The sequence below is a fragment of the Meleagris gallopavo genome, chromosome Z (assembly GCF_905368555.1).
Source record: "Meleagris gallopavo chromosome Z, MGAL_WU_HG_1.1, whole genome shotgun sequence".
Lineage (NCBI taxonomy): Eukaryota > Metazoa > Chordata > Aves > Galliformes > Phasianidae > Meleagris > Meleagris gallopavo.
This window is the reverse complement of record NC_139435.1, coordinates 40536712-40552998: the sequence shown is the minus strand read 5'-3', so window position 1 is coordinate 40552998 and position 16287 is coordinate 40536712. Positions and strand designations below refer to the sequence as shown.

General features: G+C 35.9%; 1 protein-coding gene across 17 annotated transcripts in view; it reads left to right on the top strand.

Annotated features, from left to right (window-relative positions):
* AGTPBP1 (ATP/GTP binding carboxypeptidase 1) overlaps positions 1-16287 on the top strand; it is a 58644-nt gene that overhangs the window by 2597 nt on the left and 39760 nt on the right. For 5 of the 17 annotated variants that reach the window (XM_085214452.1, XR_014880690.1, XR_014880689.1 and 2 more), the window contains 4 exons: positions 7740-7810; positions 13785-13915; positions 15610-15677; positions 16080-16143. In XM_085214452.1, the coding sequence (XP_085070578.1) occupies positions 7740-7810; positions 13785-13915; positions 15610-15677; positions 16080-16143 (334 nt within the window). Of the gene's footprint in view, positions 1-641; positions 661-6402; positions 6466-6572; positions 6701-7284; positions 7361-7386; positions 7621-7739; positions 7811-13211; positions 13690-13784; positions 13916-15609; positions 15678-16079; positions 16144-16287 lie in introns of those variants that run through there. The other 12 variants (XM_085214442.1, XM_085214440.1, XM_085214438.1 and 9 more) reach the window with 9 other exon arrangements.

Sequence of the window (16287 nt, the reverse complement as noted above, 5' to 3'; positions counted from 1 at the left end):
TTGAGAGTGTGAATGGTTGCTGAGAGATTTTATGGATTGTGACATGATTTTATTTCTGCTTACTAATGAACAGAATTATCTTTATCTTTTAAGAGCTGGAAATATGTTTCTGTTTATAAATCTCCAACATGGAGCCATTGGTTGCTTTTTTTAATTTTTATTTTTATTTTTCCCTCTCCATTCGGGTTTCCCATAGCTCAGCTGGTGAAATAACAAGCGCGGGTGCTTGTTACCTTTGTAGACCTATCTGAGCTGCATTTGACAGTGTGATCTAGAAGACTAGGCACTGAGTTTGATGTTGGCAGGCACCTTGGAGGTATAGCAGTGAGCTGTTGAGACATGGCCAAGAAATCAGGAAAATTGCTGGTGTTTCCACTTGCTGTTCAGGACTTAGTGGAGGGAAGTGCTTTGTTTCTACCATGATAGTCCTTCTTCTCCTGGCTATTTTTACTGCTCCCAGCTCCCCTTCTGGCCCCGTACCATTCACCTTCTGCCTGTGAAGGGGTTATGTTATCTGTGTGATAAGCAGCTGACTTTCACAATATTTCTGTCAGCTTAAATCAAGCAAGTTTTGAACGTGATACTCTGAGCATGATGATAAGTTCCTCATGTCTTGAGAAGTATGGATATCGGGTGCTGGTAACTTTCTAGGAGTGTCTGGTAAGTTTCTAGGAGTTAAGTGCAGTTTTTCTTAATTTGTTCTTTACCTGCTGAATGATGTTGTGTGTTTGTTTTGATCATTGATTTTTTTAAAGGAAGATGACTTAGGTATTTACAGCTTTTTAGACAGCATATTTCAGACCTGTTTTTCTATAGCCAGTGGTAATAGGCTGCATGACATAGTTGGCAGGCTGCTGCACAGAGCTTTGCTGCTTCAGTCTCTTGTGGAGCTTAGTGTGTGTTGTTTTGAATGTCTGAGTATATACTGCAGTTTATCTAGTCACGTTGGAAAGCCAGCACTTTGTTATAATGCAGCAGTGGGTAAACTAATCAGCTGACTTCGTTTTCTAATATAAATATTTATAGCAGTGGGTACAAGGAAAAGGCAGTAGCTAATTTTTCTTTGAAGTTGTGTTCAAACAGATTTTTTCAGGGTCTTGGAAAGGAAGGAGTATTTTGATCCATAAACACCTTCAGACTTTGTGGTATGTGAAATGCTGTCCTATCAAAGGCCTATTTGCTTCTGTTTTAAGCTCTGCTTGTCACATGCCCTTATGTGAGTGATAGGACTGTCCTTTGGAAGCACACTGAAGAAATACATTCAATCATCTGAACCATCAACAGGTTTTAGTAGAGCTCTGACTTCACAACTTTTTGCTGCCTTGCATTTACAAAGTTCTAAATCATTACATTGTTTCTTATTTCATATCTGCTTTTTCTCTATTTTTAATTTACTGTTATTTGTTACTGTTTTATCCTCTGAAATTTGTATTCTTTGTTGTGTCTTTCACATATTAGATTTTTCTTTTTGATTGTAAAAATTACAATGATTTTGCTCAGCTGCTTGCTTCTTCTGTGTGGTAAATAGCAACGAAATATTTTGTTTGCTCTGCACTTCTTGCACTTATCTTGAAGATAGGATGCACCTATTTTTAAATGCAAAGCAAAGCATGGAAATGTATGTAGAGGTAAATATTTATAAAGATTTTACAGACTTACTGATCCAGATTTACATATTGAAATTATAGATTTGTTTTATCTCCTCATGATTTGAAATCTGATAGTTAAAACTCATTTATTGTGATAAAACACATTTCTGAAATACTGAGCGGGCTCAGTGAAGAATAGGCCTTAAGATATCAAGTAAATTTGTTAAGAAAAAGAGTTTCTGGCAAAAAAAAAAAAAAGAGAGAAATCTAAATATCATATAAGAAGAGCAAACTGAAGGATATCAGTAAGCTGTGCATATCTATTTTCATTTTTGATTTTCCAGTTGATTTGATAAAGAGATCTAGTGAACTGTCTTGAGAATGTAATTTCAGAGTACTTTGCAGGAAAGTCATAGTATTAACTAGGGTTAATTTCAGAAGTATTTGGCTTTTTTAAGGACTCTTTTTTAACTTTAAGAAAATTAAAAGATATTTTAACATTTTTAATTACATTTATTCTTCCATGAACAGCATTCCTATGTTAAAATATTTTGGTCAATTAATGTATATGAATTTAGGTTTAATAAACTCAAAATGTCTTCCAACGTCAGTGACCAAACAGATTATCTCTAGAAGAGTTTTAATAACAGGACTCTAGCACAAAAGCTTTTTCAGCCTTTGCAGGCTTCAGGCATTGGCTTCATCTGGCATGTTTTACATGTGCCACTTCTCAGCACCTCTGTTTTTGTGGCAGTTGCTTTGCTCCAGCTGACCGGTGCTACTCACTTTGGTTTCCGCTAGCATGTGTATGTTGGCAGGTACGTATGTATCAAAAACTTCAAGTTTCAGTGGCAAAGAATAGGGGGAAGATATCTGAAATATTAAAGCAGGACTGCTGTTGCATAAACTAAACATTGTGAGCTTCAGATGTGAGATGAAATACATGAGAATTTTTCAGATACGATGTTAAGAAAATGGTAGTAAAAAATGCTCAGAATTGACTTGTAGAGACTGTACAATTGTGATAATGCATTTTTTTTTGCTTTATAAGAAACTTAGTGTAAGGCTTGAATTTGGTCTAATAGGCTTTTAGATGCCCACTAGCAATTAATGGGAAATAAAAGAGGGAAGAAAATACGCAATTAATGCAGTTGACTGTAAGTTCTTGTACAGGTGAGGCATGTATGTTACTGCATTGGGTTTAATTTAATATCTTCAATTTTATTTTAAAGTGACTTTTCAGAGTGCTTAGAAAGTTTTATCCTGAAATATGTGTTGATTTAAGTACCAGAATCTTAAAGAAGATGCAAGAAAACCTCTGTGACCAAGCATACGAAGTATTAAGATTTACTTTTTAATTTTTTTTAATTTCCGCTTTCATTTTTAGGCAGATGATGAGAACTAACTGACTGGCAGAGTCTAGTTGGAGACTTGTAGCTAGGAGTGTTCCCCAGGGGTCAGTGCTGAGTCTGATCTTGTCCAACATTTTCATCAGTGACCTGGGTGAAAGGGTAGAGTGCATGCTCAGCGCGTTTGCTGATGGTTGGAGGAGGGGCTGACGCACCAGATGGCCATGCTGCCATGCCATGAGACCTGCACAGACTGGAAAGCTGGGCAGAAAGGAATGTTAGGAGATTCAACCAGAACAGTTTTGCACCTGGGGAGAAATAACTGTATGCATCAGTTTAGGATTTGACCTACTGGAAAAGAACTCTGCAAAGAGGGACCTAGCAATCCATAGCCAGCAGTGCGCCCTTATGGCCAGCAAGGCCAGTGGTATTCTGAGGTGCAATAAAAAGAACACTGCCAATAGGTTGAGGCCTCCCCATCTACTCTTGCACGTCTGGACTGTTGGGTCAAGTTCTGGGCTCCTCTTTTGCCAGTTGTTGAGGTCAGCACAAAGAACACAGGCATCAAATTAAATAAGTTTATCTTTACTTATATTAAAGAAATAAAATAATAAGTGAAATAGTACAGCAAGAATAAAACAAGGTGAAAGGATACAAAAAGAATATAACAGAATAAGCTAATGCACCTAATCATTACTATGCAAGATAAACTGTAGTGACCTTGTAGATGAGGTCTCTGAACTTGCTAAAATGGGGACCAGTTTTTCTATTGCTGGATAAACAAGCTTGCATAATGTCAAGTGCAGGAATGTTTCATGTTATCTTCCTGTTGGATTCCACCTAAAATCTGGCCGCAGCTCAAGGAGGAGCCAGGGGAGTGTCTCTATCTATTTGGGCTTTAGCCACATTCTTCTCAACAAGTTGTCTGATCTCACTGCTCACAAGGTTTTACTCCCTTGAAAACTTGCCTGTAAATAAAGAAAAGTCCCTTCTGGTTAGTGTTGCTCAAAAAGTATTACAGGAGATCTTTATTGATTGGCATCTATATATATATTAATGTTAAAATAGCAAAAAAGATAAATATTGCATTGCATGTGTGGTATAGCATTTGGTTGTGAGGTTCATCTGTAGGTCAACGTTGGTTCAGAGCCTACTGTTCAGCCTTAAATACTTCAACTCCCCAGTTCAAAAAAGACATGGATCTCCTAGAAAGATTCCAGCGAAGAGTGACAATGATGATGAGGGGCCTGGAGCACCTCCTGTATGAGGAAAGGCTGAGAGACCAGGGATTATTCAGTCTGTAGGTGAGAAGGCTGAGTAGGGTTCTCATCAGTGTTCATAAACTCCTGGAGCGCAGGAGTAAAATCGATGAGGGCAGGCTCTTGACGCAAGCAATAGTAGAAAGGGCAATGAGTAGAAACTGTAGCACAGGAAGTTCCAGGGAGGGACTTCTTCACTGTGAGAGTGACAGAGTGCTGGAGCAGGCTGCGCAGAGAGGTTGTAGATTCTCCTTCTCTGTAGATACACAAGACCCATCTGGATCCTGCTAAGGAATCTGCTGTAGTGGAGGCTGGACTTTGTGATCTTCAGAGATCCTTTCCAGTCCCCACAGTTCTGTGATTCTGTGATGGTGAATGGTAAAGTTGAAGATTTTGGTTGTTTCTAGTGCACTATGGTGTTCCCTCTCTGGAAGAATTCAAGGCCAGGCTGGATGGGGTTTTGAGCAACCTGGTCTAGAGGGAGGTGCTATTCTATGATTCCTGATATTTGTGTGAAAATGAAAAAGTATGTAAGACAAACCAAGGGGAATGACCTAATTTTAGTGCGGAGAGTTCTCATTTGTTTGATTTTTTTTTTTTTTTTTTATATTTTTCTTTTGAAACAAACAGTATTTTAGGTGCCATTTCCCCAAAACCAGTGCATTTAGAATCACAAAAGTATCAGAAACAATTTTTTTTCCTGTGCATCAGATGTGGCTGAGTGAGACCAAGAGAAAAGCTGATGTCCCTTTCGAAGGGTTTGGACAGCAAGTAACGCGGACACTTGCTGTGTAGTCTTGGGAGATCATAGAAAAAGGGGAATTGTCGAACCTGGCAATCAATAAAAAAAAAAGCTTAAATCTGTAAATTTCTTTGTTCACACGAGAAGAAGTGAGTTTGAGGGTTTTTATGAAGGTGGATAGTAACACCTGGATTCTGTGACTGAATCATCATTGTTCTGTGTTTTCTCCCAGAAATTCTGAGGTCATATCATTTGTATTAGTGGAATGGAATTAATAAGCAATATCAAGAACACTGTGCTAGAATTACTAATTGCTCTTTCCCTCTCCGCTACCTAGCTTGTGTTGATAATATTTCTGTGAATCCTGTCTCAATGTCTAACCAGAGCTATTACTGTCTTGGAGATGCTGAGCAACTTAGTGTTCATCTGATGTAGAAATCGACTTAGCATTGAAGTAGATTGTGTTACATGTCTCAGTAGTCTACAAGGCACTCCCAGTCAACAGCCCTGGATGCGAGGTGTGAATAATGTGGTGGCTGTTATTTAGCTGTGATTTCACAGGACTGGAAAGATTAGTGAAGCTGAGTTGGTGGCTCAGTGACAAAGAATTCACTTGAGAAGAAGGCAAATACATGTCACATCAGGCATGTTATTACTTTTAGGGGGGAATGGGTAAGGTGAAAATAATGGATTGGACTACAAAAAGTTAGACGTGTCTTAGCATTGCATTGTTATGTATGTACAGCTTCTGATTTTGAACTTCACCTGCCTGAAGAAATTTACTATGAGGAATTTACCATGGGATGCTGTTCCACAGGCTGTATGAAATGACTGTGGGAGATTCCGTAGAATCCAACTTGAAATTTAACTACTCATCACCCTCTACTCCCTTCTGGTTCACTCCTTTTATTTATTTATTTATTTATTTTCTTTTGGTTGTTCTTCCTAGTGTGTAGTGACTGCTGGTAACTTACTCTTTTCTATGCAATCACTGACAGACAAGTGGCATTAGCTGTGCCCCATGTATTTGTTGTCTTTACCTTTCTTGGAATCCTTTATTCAAATTAAGCATAGCATTTAAAGTTTTAATATCACTGTGTGATTTCTTGCATCGTCTAATAGAATGTTAGAGAGATAATTAGTTACTTTACTCAACCCTCTGAATTGCTGCTGTGTAGTGTTTTACTCTTTTGTCCCTGATCCTTTTTGCTTTGTATATGTGTGTTTGTGTGTAGGAGTTCATTTTTATTTTTTTTAACCTGCTTGACCTGGACTGTTTGTATCTTAGCACTAACTAAAGTTCAATATTTTATGTTGAATTTAGAGTCAAGGAAATTAAGACCTTGCTGTTCAGCATAGTTCAACTGTGTTGCTGGCTCCACTTGTAAGGCATTTCTGCATAGTATAATATATGGACACTATTGGCACTGTCAGCCTGTTAATCATCTGTCTGACAGCAGGTCAGCACTGCAAACTAAATAGCACTTGGCTACTTGAACTCAAGAATCTAATATATTCCCTCTGAAGTAAGACCTGCAGTCTGGATTGAATAATCCCAACTATATTTTTTGTCGTATTGTCTGCTTTGTGGTGAACACAGCTATTCTCCTTTAACTATTCATTTTCTTTAAAGGAAGCCAAGATAGCCTGCACCTGAAGCTTACTTGAACAAATCTATGACAGCTGTTCACTTGAGTGAAGCTGGAATATTTGAAAAGCTGAGCAATTGCTTACTGCTTTTTGAGAAGATTCTGTATTCAGGTAAGCTTTGAAACAAACTTCCCTCATACTTCACCTGCTTTAGACTTTTAGCATCTGGAATTTAGCACTGGAATTTGCCAATAATCAAAAATTGGTTATTATATATGCTGAACAGAGATTTTTGAAAAGTCTTACAAATTTGTTTAGGGGGTGTGCATATTTCTTTCTGTCATTTCCCAAGAGAATAAGTGCAGTATTGTCTCGCCACCTCTATTTTTGAATATCTGAATATCTTTTTTTTTTTTTTTTTTTTTTTTTTTTTCCCCTCTTTATCCTGTTACTTGTCTTAAAACTAACCTGTGCCCTTTTGAGAACACCATTGTGATTTTGATGTTACATTTCTGGGTTTGTTGTTGTCACAGTAGAGTATTTATTATTCATATTAGACCTCAAATAGAAGTACTGAGGTTGAGTTAATGGTCCTGTAGACTGCAACCTTAATTGCTCAGAGGCACTGTTTGAGGAAGCAGTGTACCCTGAGGACACTACGTCCTTAAAAGGATAGGAAAATTGACTCCTTAGCACAGTATGGTTTCTGTCCAAGAAATGTATTCAGGTCTTGCTTAAATAAGAACACCAAACACTCCATGTTTCTTGCTGTGCTGCTATTCCTTGTTATCGTAGATGTGCCGAATAGTTGTCAGAAATTAGTACTTTGTGGTATCTCACATTATCCAGAAAGTTTTTAAAAGTGCATATAGTAGCTTCTGCAGAAGCTTTATTTGATGATTTACAGTTATGGAGATGAAAATACTGTCTGTTAAATCTGTTGACATCAATTTCTGTTTGATTATAATAAAACTCAGAGCTTGGTGGGACTAAATTATAATGTGGAACTACAGCTCATACTTAAACTACAATATTTTAAAAGTGATGTTAAATAGATTGAAGAGAGGAAGAGCTTGTGTCTGTGTGAAGAAGTATGATCAGTGTGAATAAACTTAGCATTTCTAGTGCAGAGACATTCAATATATTAATAACATATGAACAATAAATAGTAATAGACATCAATAATTTGTGATTGTTTTATATCTTCCAGGTTATTGGAGATGGTGATTTGAAGAATAAGATTTCCGATATGAACAAAGTAAAAGCATCATCTGAAAAAAGGTGAGTTTAGTGACTTCTCAGCATCAAGACATTTGAGGTTTGTAAAGAAGCAGTCTTCATGTTAAATAAAATATTGTTTATCCCTTATGAGAGTGAGTTGATGTTCTCCTCCTCCTCTACTCTGCCCTGGGGGGATCACACCCGGAGCACTGTGTCCAGATGTTCCTTCTGAGGAAGTTTACATTGGTTAGCATAAAGTAACTTCACTTTTAATGGATAATTTTTCACACTTAAAATGCACTCCAGCAGTTATTCTCAAATATATCCATATGTATGTTAATATGCATTCTATTTGAAAGAAGTATCAATGAATTTCATAATTTCATGCAGGTGCTGGTGAAACATTAAAAAGCATTTTTACTGAAGGAATTAAAGGACAACTTTATAACATTGCACAGGAAGTTACAAAATGTTGTTATATAACAATTCTACAGTCCAACAGAACAAACAAATGAAATTACAGAAGAGTTCGTTACTTTTGTGATAGCTCATCTTAACATTTTAAAAAGCTATGTGATTAACTGTGGAAGGCCATGTCACAGTTAGACAACATCAGGAAACTGTTGAAGGACTTTCAGTTTTGTTCTTTTTGTTCTTTTCTTGAGCGAGCACAGGTTGAACCATTTTGTTTCAGCAAACCATCTGATCTGGTGTTTTAGAAAAATTGTCAGTGCAGCAAAATAGGCTATTTTGGCTTCAATCATAGTCCTCTGAAATTCTAGTTCTTTTCTAAATGAGTGAACGAATTTGTGAGAAGTACTTGCTGTACTTTGGATAAATCTTACATCTTGGGGTGGATTTAAAATTTGTAAGAGTGTTATATAGCAATTTAAGTGAAAACATTTAGATTAGTCTTATGTTTTGTTTCTCGTAGTAGTGGAACAGCTTGATGTTAAAGACTGATTATTCTTGTTTGTGCAAAAGTTGTAACCAAGAAAACAGTAAAGAAACTTATGTTTTTTGTTTAGGATGTACCAGTTTCTTAGACATTATATGCAGAGTCAGTCTCTTAGCAGTGGATATTCTTGGAAACACTACTGACTGTAGTACATAAAGTATTTTAAAAAAATTATATTTTGCAGAATGGCCACTTAAGTTTTTTTATTATTATTATTTTTCTTTAGCTACTGTGTTAAAATGAAAGTTTAATTCGCTGTAACTGAAAATAATTTTTTCCTAAGTCATAAACACACACAAAAGTGATTGATTGTTTCCAGAGATAAGAGTGAACCAATCCAGAATATCATCTTTCTAAAGACAGTGGTAACTGGGGATGGTTGAAAGGAAAGTTAGTTTTGGAAATGGTTTGATTAGATTAAAAAAAAGAAGGGGGTTGTAGGGGTGAGGGGAGAGAATTCTACCTACTTTAAATCAACTTTTTGCAGGAACACTGGATTTACTGCAGGTAACATGCTGGAATGCACAAGACTTTGCTGTAGAGAAAGAAAACATTTCCTGATATGTAAATGTATTGGCTAACAGCAAACAGCAATTTCAGAGAAAGTAAATACTGTTGGGAAACTGACTTCTTCCATTTGACTATTATTTTGAAGCACTTCTTAAAGATAAATAGCCTAAAACTATTCTGAGATAACTGATGTTTGATAACAGCTGTGACAGATGTTAGTTATCTTTCTCATCTTGAGCAGACACTTAGGTTTTTGCACATAGTTTGATAAAAGCACTGCACAGTGGGTAATGGCAAGTTATGAATCTAGTACTTTTTCATAATCACAGCAGGAATGCTTAAACATTAGGGAGGCTGGTGGGGCTGGAATGAATGTCACTGCAATGAGAGGACTTACTTAGAAAAGGTGTTTTCTTGTTGAGGAAGTTCTTTTTCAAGTATTGACCTCTGTAGTCTACTCTTTGTTGTATGGGTAACTGCTTCCAGTGTATAGACACTTGCAGTGCATACAGTCAGAAATGTCTGCTAAGCTTCATTTCAAGATGCTTAAAGAAAAGTTGCCTACATCTGTCCCAGAACTTACTTGTTGGCTTAAAAGCTCATGGGATTTAGGCTAAGTGCAGAAGGATGGAAATAGCAAATGTAGTTCTTGTGTCTGTGGAAGTGAGGGAGAGGAAACTAAGTAACTGTAGATCAGTCACTTCTGGTCTTCGCACAGGTTTCTGGAAGAGTTAACAAAACAGGTGACACTTTCAACAGGCAAACGTGTTTTGAGATGTTCTTGAGAATTTATCTTGTGTTTCACATGGGGAAGAGTTCCTATGAGCAGGACAGAGGCATTAAATAGTATGTACATATTATTGTAATGAAGCTTTAGACATCGCTGTGTATGATAATGCCATCAGGAAGATAAGGCTGCTGCTCCATTTAAGTATCCTAGAATAAAGCACTGACTGAAGTGGTAGCACTCATTATCACAAAAAAAAAAAAATGTGCAGAGTTTTTCTGGATATGCTATTTTTTTTTCTACTTCTGGTCATAACTGAATGAAAATACTATGAGGTTCAGCTAATGAACTGAAAGAGCAATACTTCTTAAAATTACGGACAACTTGTATTTCAAAAGATCTGCAAAACATTGGAGGACCAAATGATTTCAAAGTACTTTTGTGAAATGCAGAAAATGGTTTTTCATTATTTGATGGAAATATTTGTGCAAGATAGTATATTTCAAGAGAAATATTATTGGGACAGATAAAGAACAGTAGGTATTCATATTTGTAGTGAGGAAGGACAGAAATATTAAGGTTAAACTGCAGTGATCAAAACTTTAAAGTTTGCAAAGTATTACATTACAGTTGTTTTTGTTATTCTGTCTCTGTTTTTGCAGGCCGTTAAGTACAGGTTGATCATATATCTGTCAGGAGGACCAAACATGGTCTTGAGAATAGTATCAGTGACCTCACAAATCTTATTCTGGTGTTCTGTAGCTATGTCTTTATAACTAGAAATGGTGGAAGCTATGTAAGCCTCAGTGACTATGAAGTCGTCTTAGAAGAAAGTTTTACAATGGGTGAGGTAAAAAAAAAAAAAAAAAGTCCCTTTTAAAAAGAATGGTTCTTCACACTGCGGGAAAATGAGTGTCTTGTTGTGGCTGGTTGTAATATTAAGGATGTTCTTGTGAGATTCTGGAATGTCATCAGCTTAAGGTGAAATTTAGTTCAACTGGACACAGTTTCTATTGTGCCACTCTGATTATTTATCTGTTTTACCTACCTGTTGGATTAAGAACACTGAATTCCTTTATTTTGAAGAACTCTATTCTAGATAGAGATACTGGGTTGCTTGGTTGACAAGATGTATTTATTTACATTTCAGGTACCCAAAAGGCTTCCACAGTGGCTTAGGCTTGTATTTTGTTCTCAGGTCACATGAGTTATCACAGTGATGCTGTGCGCAGGAGTAGTCACTCAGGCTGGCTACCATAAGTTGTGTCCTACAACTCTTCCAATTTACAGTACAGACATTGAAAACTATTACAGTATTATGTACCAGTAGGTATATTAATGTAGAATTTAATAAAATTTTAATTCCTACTTTAAGGAGAAAAACTCAGTCTTAGAAGAGGACTTTGATTCATATTGAGCACAGACTCTAGGACTGCTATCAATTTCAAGAATGCTTAACTGGGTGTTATGAAGATGTGAAATCTATTTGGCTATATTTCTGCTCAAGGACTTCTTGCAAAATGAATAGTCTAAAACAATTTTCAAACTAACTGTTAGCACTGGTTGCCCTTACTAGAAATTCTAGCTCCAGGAGAAGATTATACCTCTAAATTGTTGCAATTAAGTTGTTATAGTAGCCTACAGTGAGGATTATATACCCTTCCTAGCCCCCTCAAAGCTTTTGCTAAGTTTAAAGGTATTATGTTAGGTATTAACTGTCTCTAAGTGGTATATTACTTCCATGTACCAGTGCTGATTTTTGGCTCACTATAGAAGTAAAAAATCAGATTTGCTTTGAAGTGGTTATTTCTTTAAATTAATTTTATATTTTGAACATTTTGAAATTCTATTTCTTCTTTCATTTTGCTGCTATCCACAGTTGTTTCCTACTTGGCAGCTAGTGGTGTTTCATTGTTAGACTAATGATATAACAAAGCAGCAGTTACTTACACACTCTCCCTCCCCTACCCTCCAGCCATAGCTTCTTTGTGAGTTAGCTGGGCGCTTTCTTGTTTCATTTTGGAGCTGGTGAAGTTAACATCCTTTCGAAGTCTCTCTGTATATCAGATTGACAGGATTTGGGTTAATTTTGGAGTATGTTGAGTTCAGTGAATAAACAGAGGAGTAAAAAGCAGAAGAAAGCTTAGGCATATAATTGTTGCTTTATTACTACTATTCAGCCTGATATTGGGTGGTGAGAAAGAACTGAAAATGATTATGCTTTAATCATACACATTATGTGATATTTGAGGAAGACATTTATTTTAGATTAGAAAATACTCTTAAATTGAAGTCTACCAAATGATTTTGATTTAAGATTTGTAATTAGTTTTGCTGTTCCTTACTACTGATGTTAAAAGATTATAAGTATCATCTATAATCTGAAGGGTTTTTTAAATTATGCTGCTTATTTAGATGTCAGTGTGGGAAAGTAATAGTTTTGGAAACATTTTCTTCAGCAGCTATTACTGGTTTGCTTTCACAGCAGCATGACCTTTGCTGTTATCTGTGGTTTTTTTTAACCTTGCTTTCAACATTTTTGTCTGTATGTGAACTATTTTTTTTTTAAGAGGTAGTAGCTTGTGAAGCCTTTTTACACATATAAAATACAAATGAAGAAGTAATAATTCTGCATTATTAGCATTATTATAAGAGATACTAACTGACTATTTATAAAGTTAATCTTATGTACTTTCACTGCAAATAGTCAGGACAGTGTGTGTGTGTGTAACATGATTTATTGTTGACTATTGCAGAATTTTAACGATACGAATGTGTAAAGTTACTTTTGTTTCTCCTTCAAAGTAATCTCCTCTATTTAATTGTATACTATAATTTGAATGTTAAAAGTTTATCTAAAAATCACTTTCTTATAGGAATGTGAATATGAAAACTATTCTAAATAATTGTTATAGCCTGAAACTGAAGAGGAGATGAAATGTTTTCTAGACAAACTTTATTTTGGCACTATAAATATTTACATTCTTTCTTTCTCTGTAACCTACCTGTCTTTATAAATAATTTCTTATGTGAAGTACATTTACAAGGCAAGTTGTGATATCAAAACATCTTTGTCAAAACTGGCCAAAACACTCTTCGTGTTCAAAACAAATCCAAACTCTGATCATACAGGAGGACTTCCTGAAGTTTTTTTTTTAATTTATTTTTATTTTTATTTTTATTTTTCAAACTTAAAATTTAAGTTTTTTTCTTTAGCTAATGAACACTGGCTTACTTATGATTGATAATCTTTTTCTTCATTTCAGAAAGACCAGACTGAAAGAAAACTAGTCATAGAAACTACCAGGAGCAGTCAATTCTGCTTCTGTCACTTCTAATACACTCACCTCTTCTGTGTGCCTACATCCACTGGTTGGTCTCCATAGATGTTCAGTAAACACTGATGAACATCAATGGGTACCATGTTTTCTATGTGTATTACCTACCTTTGCTTCTTGCACTTCTGTTTCAGACTGCCTCTCTGTTGCCATTGGTTGCACAGCAACAAAGTGTAACATAATATTGGTGGGAATGTTCAAAAGCTGTTGCCATACCACCGGCATCTACTTGTAGGTCATGGAGCAGTATAATACATAGAACACTTTTGGAGCAGCCTTTGTATGAAGAAGTATGCCTGTTTTCCAATCAAGATAAACTACAGAAGTGAAGAAGCTGTGCTGTGTACTCTTCACATGGGACTTCTGAGACTTCTGCTTTTAGTGTTTGGGTTTTTCTGTTAATGTTGTGGGTATCTGGTTTTTATTTATTTTCTGATCTAGTATTTGATATCATGCTTACTGTTAATATATAAATGAAGATAAAAAAAATCTTTCTTTTAGTGTTTCTACCAGTTCTCGGACTGTGTCTTTGCTGTCACAGCTGGAGAAGATCAATTTGGACTCTGTATTGGCAGAAGCAGATAATGCCAGATATGTTACTGCAAAGATCCTTCATTTGGTCCAGAGTCAGGGTAAACAACTGATTTTTTTTTTCTTTCCAATGGTTTTCCTTTTGAGCCTTTCTCCCTCTATTTCTTACTTGTTGGACTTCTAATTTTTGCTTCTACTTGCTGAGTTTTATTATCTATCTGTTTCTGTAATGGATTTTTCTAAGACCATGTTTAATGTTATCTGGTATAGTACTGGTTACACTGAATACATTTTGTATTGTCAGTGCAGCATATTTTTTGTAATTTATATTGTACATAAAGTATAATATATATGTGAGCAGTTATTTAAGTAATGAGTTTAAGTGTAAGGACACTTAATGTGATACTGTCGTATCTGATATATTGTAAAATATTTAACTCCAGGTAAATTGATATAAAAGAAAGTGTTCTTCTTTTATCAATCATAGAATCAATAAAGTTGGTAAAAGACATTAGAGATCATCTAGTTAAACTGTCTACATATCACCAGTATACCCACTAATCATGTTCCTAAGTGCCACATATACGTTTCCTCAACATCTCCAGAAATGGTGACTCCACCATGTCTCTGAGTAGTCTGTTTCAATACCTCACCACTCCTTCTGGGAAGAAATTTTTCCTAATATCCAACCCGAACTTCTTCTGCTGTAACTTAATGCCATTACCTTTCATTCTGATACTGGTTACCTGGGAGAACAGATGGACCCCCACATCCTCTCCTCCTCCTTTTATTGAAGGAGGTAATTGTAGAGGGCAATAAGGTTTCCTCTGTGCATCCTATTCTCCAGACTGAACAATGCCAGTTTCCTCAGCTGCTCCCCGTAAGATTTGGTCTCCAGATCCTTCACAGCTTTGTTGCTCTTCTGAGGGCATACTCCAGGGCCTCAATATCTTTCTCATAGTGAGAGGATCAAAACTGATACTTGGAATATCTTCATATGAAGAATAAGTTATTTACTGTTAAAATGATTCATTTTTAGTTTTTATGTTGGGAGGCAACGTGTTACCACAGTAGACTAATATACCGAAGTTGCCTCCAATGTACTTCCATGGAAATGACAATAGACATAAAGAGCACAATAACACTGTTTGACAGAGGAAATTCTCAGCCTCAAAATGCTATTTCTCAGCATTTTTACTATTGGTGAACAAGAGCCTGCATGCCACACTGATAAAAATGTGCAATTGGTAGAGATGTTCCACTGTCACCACTGCTGGAACATACTACCCACTGTACTCACATCCACTGTCTCCATAAATACTCAGCAAGTATCAGTCAGCTTTATTTTTTCCACATGGAGGAATTCAGTGACACACCTTTGCTTCATACACACTACAGAGTCAGACACCATTTTGTCAGACTGCCCCTCCGCTTCCATCTGTCACACAGCAACAAAATGTAACAGAATATTGGTGGGAAGATTCCGCTCCACTGGCATACCTTCAGCATCCACTTGTGATATCGTGCACATAATGGATAGGAGGCATTACTTTCAGAGTATCTGTCATAAATGGTTCTCTGAATTGAACTCGTATTGAGTTGCAGCTGCTTTTGCTCTGCTTCTTACTCTGACTTTCAAATATTGTTTATTGCTGGTCCTTTTCAGGCTATCTTCACTTTTCAGACTGTCTTAAAATTTATGTTCTGTCCGAAGACAACAGTGTCTAATAGTATAATACAAACCACTATAGTAGGTAATACATTGAAACAAAAACTGCCTCTTTCTCACTGACAGAAAAAACCAAGAAGGAGATGACTTCTAAGGGTTCCAGTGCAGTAGAAGTTATCCTGTCAACCCTAGAGGTAAAACCTTTTAATCTCTTTGCTTACTTAGACGTTTCAGGTTACCATATTCTAATTGGGTTTGGTATTATTAAATATGTAGTTCTTCTTCTTCATCTCTAAAATGTGATTTTTTCAAAGAATTATAATGATTAGGTAGGGTCTTGAAGTATTGTACTTGAAGTACATTGTACTTCATTTTTTCTCTCCCCTTTTTTTCTCAAGTATTTTCATTAATATGTCATATTAAGAAATAGATTTTAATAGGTTTTATGGTTAAACTCAGGTGGGATGGTTATAAGGGCAGTAACAGTTGAAGTTCTGCTTGATTTTTGTGTGGGCAATTTTCTTTGTGCTTCAAATGTCTATGACAATACTAGATTTCTAAATCAAGCAAAGAAATATGTCTTATTTCTGTTGCAGAATACAAGAGATCCTCAAACTGTTCTAAATATATTGAGTATCCTCATTGAATTAGTCTCAGTTGGTAAGTGTTTATTAACAAACAGTGATTGTACTCTTACATACTTCTGCAGAATTTGTTTATTTATTTCTTCCTGAAGTTTGCTAAGGCTATATGCATTATTATGTGCTTTGGGACAATCAAAAGTAAATAAAGAATGAAGTGACT